This window comes from Choristoneura fumiferana, chromosome 6 (genome assembly GCF_025370935.1).
Source record: "Choristoneura fumiferana chromosome 6, NRCan_CFum_1, whole genome shotgun sequence".
NCBI classification, from domain to species: Eukaryota; Metazoa; Arthropoda; class Insecta; order Lepidoptera; family Tortricidae; genus Choristoneura; species Choristoneura fumiferana.
The window spans coordinates 1,446,660-1,454,437 of NC_133477.1; the positions used below are offsets into that span (position 1 = coordinate 1,446,660).

The 7,778-nt window shown below is 38.6% G+C and overlaps 1 protein-coding gene across 1 annotated transcript in view; it reads right to left on the minus strand.

The window, feature by feature from the left end:
- LOC141428559 (anoctamin-5-like) overlaps nucleotides 1-5,005 on the minus strand; it is a 30,787-nt gene extending 25,782 nt beyond the window's left edge. The window contains exons 1-5 of the mRNA XM_074088564.1: nucleotides 4,919-5,005; nucleotides 3,769-3,864; nucleotides 3,158-3,292; nucleotides 1,865-2,038; nucleotides 538-737 (exon numbers count right to left, since the gene is read on the minus strand). Coding sequence (XP_073944665.1) covers nucleotides 538-737; nucleotides 1,865-2,038; nucleotides 3,158-3,292; nucleotides 3,769-3,864; nucleotides 4,919-4,936 — 623 coding nt within the window. The 5' untranslated portion in view covers nucleotides 4,937-5,005. The remainder of the gene's footprint in view (nucleotides 1-537; nucleotides 738-1,864; nucleotides 2,039-3,157; nucleotides 3,293-3,768; nucleotides 3,865-4,918) is intronic.
- Nucleotides 5,006-7,778: the final 2,773 nt, after the last annotated feature.

Here is a 7,778-nt window from a genome sequence, read left to right on the forward strand (position 1 = left end):
GGAAACACGAACATTGCAAACGTTCCGCTAGAGGCGCTGTTAGTTTCCATATAAATTGAGATTTAAACGCGAACGCGATCGAGACGCATTTGTAACCGAAAACTTACACGCTTACACTAAGGGTACTGTGCCCTTAGTGTAAGTTTTCGGTTACAAAATACGTCTCGATCGCGTTCACGTTAAAATCTCAATTTGTGTGCAAACACGAACGCGATCGAGACGTATTTTGTAACCGAAAACTTACACTAAGGTACTGCACCCACACTTGCAGACGTCCAGTCGATACACAGGTAGATAAATAATAAAGTTTATTCACAAACATACCATGATAATTGTATGAAAACAAATAATTCATAATTCAGGAACAAAGATGCGCCGACTCAGCATGTGCTGCGACATTGCTGTCACAGCGCTGATATTCTGTTGGAACCATCGCTGATATTCGCTCGGTGCACAGAGTACCTTTTTATACGGCTCAGTGCACCCGCGCCTGCTAGCGTAGGCCTTAAAGATTTGCTAGTAAACACTGAGTCATACCTGGCTAACGTGATCATTTCTCGCTCGTGCTTGACTCTAGTGAACGGGAGCGCTTTGCCAATAATGGTTTGGTCTGGTTTAACAAAGCGGACATGTTCGCTTTTAAAATATTTTTTTGTGCATAATAAATGATTAAATTCATCCAAAACTGTGTCAGGGGCATGTATTTTGATGAACAGTAGGTTTTTGTGAATCCTCATCTGTTGGAAAAAAATGTTATTAGTTTACAGTTCACATTAACTCTTTGAACGCTTTTACATTTGAATGAAGTGATCATCAGTCACACTCCAAGCACTGGTACGTATGTATGTATTTAAACTCTTTATTGTACAAAATAAGTAAACAAACACAATTGACAAACAATGAGATATATGTACAAAGGCGAACTAAACGCATATATGTATGCGCATATGTATGTGGGCGTGTGTTATCGAAAAGAAATAAACTCGCAGTGTTGTACAATAGTTATTTATGCAACTGTATCGTAATAGGGGTCCTTAAAACACGAGTAGGTTCACATGAGTGTTTTAAGGCCTAATTACGTACAGTTGCATACAATATTTTATCTACATCCATATATTAAATCCTCTATCATGTGTTCCGCGAACCATTGAGAATGACCTGCATTAACTCTAACTAGGTAGGTATGTCTGCCCCCCGCGCTGCGCCCGCGACGACCTGCTGCTGCTCTTGCGGGCGGCGCGGCGCGCCCCGGTGCTGTAATTACGTATGAAATCTCATTACGATACAGCCGTGTTCATAATAGAAACCAATGTCATAATGCTGCTCATTATATTGTTTTTGAACGCATAATGGAGGATTTACTATATGGGTGTAGATAAAATATAAAACAAAAACGATTCGAACAAAAACGCCTTAGCCCTGACACTTTAAAAGTTGCTGGCGTGGTAGGACGACCACGATAGGTATTCTTGGCGTTCAAAGGGTTAAAGAGTAGTGTGGCAGCGCAGTAGTTTCAGGCAATACAGTACAATACAATGACTCTTTATTGTATGCCAAAAATAGTAAGCGATACAGGTACGCAGAGAGAAAATTACAAGGTAAGCAATCGGCTTCGGATATATATAAATAAGAAAGAGGAGGGGTCTTGACGAAATTGTCAAATTTGCGACACAGCAAACAATGTCATTTTAATAGTACTAAATTAAGTTTTAAGCTTTCCCCATGAACCTCCAGTTGCTTCGGTTGGCAGCGGTCATCCGCCCATCTCGTTGATGAGCTCTCGTCCTTCGTCCATTATTATTTTTAAATTTCGACACGTTCCCCTAAAATCCAGTAAATAGATAGGACGATATAGGATACTCACAGTACCACGTACAATTTCCAAATCCAGACCAGTCCTTAGAATATTATGCAAGAACCTCGTTCGAATCTCATCCAAGTCTTTCCGGCCGTCTTCCTGCTGGGCGAGGACGAGGTCGATGCGCCTGCGGCCGTCTCTGAACTCGTCGTTCTTGGTCGCAATTGGTCGGTTGAACAACTACAAATCTTGTTGGTCTTATATTTACAAAATATTACAATGCCCGTACTATGCGATTCAACTTAATTAGAACGGGATTTGGTGAAACTAGGGACGATTTATTGAATCAGGCATTACTTTGGGAAAGTCCATATGAACTAAAACAATTACTTTGCTCGCCCGCGACCTGATAGATACATCTCTGCAAGAAATATGAAAGTTTGTATTGCCCTAAAGATGCGCTACGGTTGAGTTTGAAATGGTTTACTATCATTTGGCAAACAACGTTTAACAAATGATCATTTCACAAACAACGTTTCGCAAACTATTCATTTCACAACCACTTCATATCACAAAACTGCTAAATATAAGTATCTACTCTTAACAAACTTGTCATTTTACAAACACACTTGTCCATTACCCAAACAACTCTTTTTTTATAACTACTCTGTACCTACTACGTTGTTTGCTAAATTAATATTTGTTGAAACGTTTGTTGCCAAATTATTGGATACCGAGTATTGATTCTCATTTCGGATACGTTCGGAAGCGACGGTGCGGAGCCGACCGTACGCGTCGACATCCTGCCGAACGTGATCGGCTGTCACTGCATCCCTTCATATCCTTTTCACACCTCTCCTTCAGAAAAGTAACTTTTCCTCCCTGACGAGAGGGAGCAAAGTGCAACTTTCTGTTCAAGGCTTTTCTAAGTGTTTTATTGCAAATTCCATTTTTTGAAGTTGATAATTGTAAAGCCACGCCATTTTCTTTGCTGGTTGTTCTTTAATAATAATTTAGAAATTATTTTTTCAAGTTTCTTAATGCTTGGTGTGAAAAGTTGTATGAGCGACTCGGGAGCAAAATTATTTTCATCTTGGGCGTTAACACTTGAATCCCTCATTACGCTCAGGATTCTACTTTAGAATCCCTCGCTACATTCTGGATTCAATGGTACGCCCTCGCCGTAAATACAACATATTGCTCCCTTGTGACACAAATAACTATTCCGATCCGATGCGATGCGAGCCGTTTGACGAAAACCATCAATCTAACATCAAGCTAACATCTTTGCCTAAATTACTCCACCTTTTCCTCTACCAACCACATAACCGAGATTCAACAAAATGTAATAGATAGTACCGGGTTAGGGACAGCTTTTAAGACATCGTCCGCATAACGGTATTGTGTGCCTTTCAAGTTAAAGCGCTGGTCGTAATAGTGCAGCTTATGGAGCGACGTGCTCTCCTCTTTGATGTCTCCTTTCTCTTCAATTGGCTGCAATGAGTTATAAATAAGTCAGGAGACGTTTTTTTGTGCCCACGTAAATTAAATAAAAATAAATAAACACTCCAATACGACCCGTGTACGTGTTATTTATTTATTAAATGCAATTCACATGTCAAAAGTACAATATAGCACTAACATTATGAAACCCGGAAGGGCGCAGCGTTTTTAAGAGAGATATTGTTGGTTGATCGATGATCCTTCTAATATTATAAATGTGAAAGTTTGAGAAGATGTTTGGATGTTCGTTACTCAATCACGTCTTAACCGCTGAACCGATTTAAATGAAATTCGGTATACATATAGTTTGCGTCACGGGGAAGGACTTAGGGTAGTTTTTATTCCGGAAAATTGCATAGTTCCCACGGGATAGCGATTAACGAATACTACGCGGACGGAGTCGCGAGCAATAGCTAGTAAATAATAATAATCATAAATAAATAAATCATCGATCGACATTATCTTACCTCGGAGGTTGAATTAGCATTGTCTTTTCCGTATGTGCCGTAATCAATAACCTTCAATTGGTGGCATATGCTGTCATCGATGTATGGTGTTCTTTTCTACAAAGTAATATCATCATCATCATCATCCCAGCCTATATACGTCCCACTGCTGGGCAAAGGCCTCCTCTCAGAACAAGAGGGCTTGGGCCGTAGTTCCCACGCGGGCCCCGGCTCGCACCTATGAGTTTTACATTTGAAATTTACCACGAGCTTGCCGGGGGAGGAAAACATCGTGAGGAAACCTGCACAAACCTGCGAAGCAATTCAATGGTGCGTGTGAAGTTCCCAATCCGCACAAAGTAATATGTAATATAATAATATATAACTAATATTATAATTTTAGAGCATAAATGAATTCAGGTTGGACCATTTTAAGGTGTCGTTGCCCAAATAGCAATAACCCAAGCAACAAAAAGTTGGACAACCACCGACATTGTCACTTCAAAGTTCAATACCTATCTCAAAAACGGCTTTACCGATTTTGATAAAATATTTTGTTAGAACCATCGCTAGAAAACCTGCTTTCAATTAAAAAAACTGTTTTCAAATCGGTTCACTCGTTTAAGAGCTACAGTGCTACAGACAGGTACACAGACACACATAGCGATCAAACCTATATACTCGTATAACACGAGGATTTTGCGTCGGGGGTTAAAAATAGAACATTAAATATTTCCTACGGGAATTTTTGTTTTCTACTCTTTCATTGCTAAAACTAGTGGACGGATTTGGATGAAATTTGGCGTGTAGATCCCAAAACACCTGGAATAATATAAAGACAACTTTTTATCCCGATATTCTCACGGTGTCGGGATAAAATCTCGAATTTTCAACCGCCAGCGACATTTTTGCGAAAGAGACAGGGGATTTAGTAAAATCCCGAATTTGAATTCAACTGCTGGTTTTATAGTTTACGCATTTGACGCCGCGGGTGGACACTAGTTAGTATATAATATATAATAGACTCTGCCCGTGATCTTGACTCGTGCGTTGAAATATCGGGAACTCATTTAAAGGGCACTCACCATCTACATCCCGTAATCAATATATTTAAGCAAAATAAGTAACTATAAACTAAAAACAGTTATTTATAATATCAATCCGATTGTACCTTGTTCCTCCTTTCCATGATAAAGTCAATAAATCCCCAAAAAAACTTGTAAAATAAATACTTTGCATATAACAAGTAGTGTAGTACAAAAATAGAATACGGTATTATAATACTTACATACTTACTGACAGGGCGTTTATTATTTTTTTCATAAGAAAGGTGCCAGTCGTTTTTTTTATTTTCAGGTTGCGTTTCCACCAGAAATGTGCGAGGATAATAATGTTGCGAGGAATCTGTTTCTCATGAATCAATTAGTCTCGCACATCTCCAGCCAGCTAGTTTGAAAACTACTTTATTTTCCGTTCAGCCGGCACCGCTCATCTTTTTCATTTCTCATTTGCCGTGCAAATTTTACAACTAAACTCTTTGTCAAAAACGCAATTTTATCAAAAAAAAAACCCGCTCACGTTTACGGTGGAAACCGTTCATTACCTAAAGCTGGATACTTTGCAACTTTTCCATTGTAAAATATTGCTATTTTTCTCTGTGCACTCAATTAAGCTTTAATAAAGCTCAATTAAGCTATTATATTGATAGGATCTCCAAAATTAAAATGACAAAATAATATACCTACTATTCCTACATACGTGACGTGGATATAGCCTTCTTGTGTACTGTCAAAACACGTCATTATGAAATTTTGATGTTCTATTTTCAATACGTACTTTACATTCACAGCACAGTGTTCACAATAACTATCTTTACAAGTAGATAACTTTCAGGATATTGTTCTAAAATAATGAATTCAGGTTTATTTCTTTCACAAATTTGTTTTTGAAATAGCAATTCTTCTTCGCAATTTAGGGGGTAAAGATAACCAGATTTCTTTGACAAACAGGCTAATTTAGAATGAACGTAAGTGTTTTAAGGATTAATTTCATTTTCTAAGAAAAACATAGCCCTCCTTCGTAAATAGTACTCTTTGTAACTATTCTTCTTTATCTCTCTGCTATGCCTCTCATAATTATTATAGTTATTACGAATCACAGGCCGTATAGTCTAACAAGGAAGCAATCGTTTTACCACCTCTTTCTATCACACTATACAAGATGAGGGTAGAAAGAAATGGGGTATGCGGTCATGAACCCCAGCGTCTTGTCTTTTTTTTTCGTACCTCAGTCAGGAAAAAACGGAACCCTTATACTTAGCAGCCTTATACTCACCAATTCGCTTCATAAGGCGTCCGGTTTTTAAAATAAAACGACCATCGCCCTCCGTTTCTACTTGAGTTTATCTAACAAGCAATAATCAAAATAAAAATAAGCAAAACGTAGCCTGGAAGAGATCGCTCTTAAGCGATAAGACCGCCTATTGCGCACCTTGTAATTGTTTCTCTGTATCTGTTTTCTGTATCGCTTACTATGTCTGGTGTACAATAAAGAGTCTTTGTATTGTATTGTATCCATTAACAAAAAAGGAAAAAACGACACCAAAAAAAATTTTTAACAAAAATTTAACCGACTACAAAAACCTTGAACATTTATTTTTTTACTAGTTTGAAGTCGGTGCCTCGGCACGAGCCAGCCGATAGTTTGTGATGCTATTGTTCGTATTTTGATAAGTGGACTGTTATGTATATGGCTGATGATAATGAAGGCATATAGAAAAGGCAATACCTATACTTTGTACATTTATTTCATCATCCAGCCACCAGTTAACGCCTGCTGCTATATAGATCTCGCATGTTGATATAGTGTCGTCCTGTATCCAAGCTGCAGTACCTTTTGTGGATATCTACCTGTCGCAGTTGAACAAGAAGACGACAGAAGAGAAAGTCGTCGAGCAGATCCGCGAGGCAGCTAGAGGACGATTAAAGAAAGCCGAGCTATTTATCCGCCCGCTAGAGTTGAACAAGGCCATCAATTTTCCTTCTTTTAGACTCCAAGTGCTGGCTAAGCACCAGCAGATGTTCCTGCACTCCGCGGCTGCACCATTTCAAAACCTAGTAAGTCTCAAAAACTCAATTTTGCGATTTTCGCTTATAACGTGGTTTCTAGCAAGTGCCTACAAGATACAAAAACATTTAGAGGCCTATCTCGCTCAACTTCAGAGATACGAGTACTCCAAAACCTAGTAAGTACAGAAAAAAAACCGGCTTGACCATTTCAAAACCTAGTATGGCACAAAACCATTTCAAAAACCTAGTATGGGACATGCACTTACTAGGTTTTGAAAAAGTCAGAGAGACTTACTAGGTTTTGATATGGTCAAACGAGTTTAATTGTAACTTTTTGGAAAGTAGTATGTGTTTGTTAGTTGAAGTTACTAGTTTTTGTAAGTCAAATGTTATAGGTACGTTGTTCTTTATTCATTTTGACGCGTTGTTGGCAGCACTGTGCTGCCGCGCTAACTTCATGCTATTGCGCTGGAGCTGTTCGAACTCATTTAAACGCGCAGTTGCCAGCCAAGATTGAGTTTGTATGCACGTGTAACGTTAAAATTTTGCTAAAACGTAGCGTAATTTGGCTAATAAATGAATGAAATAAGGCAATCGCACCAAGCGTATAGTGAACAACGCTTTGAATTTAGACAACAACCATTTTGTGTAAGTAAATGTATATAATACTAGCTTTCGCCCGCGTGGAATCCGGTTACCGCGCGCTGTTCCCTCGGGAACTGTGCATTTTTCCGGGATAAAAAGAAGCCTATGTCACTCTCTGGCCCATAAACTATCTCTATGCCTGAAATCAAGTCGATCCGTCGCTCCGTTTCGACGTGAAAGACGGACAAACATACCAACAAACACACAAACATACAAACACACATGTTTTGCAAAATATTTGGATATTTAATTATTACGCTTCATACAGTAAGATTATTTCTACTTTAATACTCGGGACGTCTCAGTTTTAACCGTAAA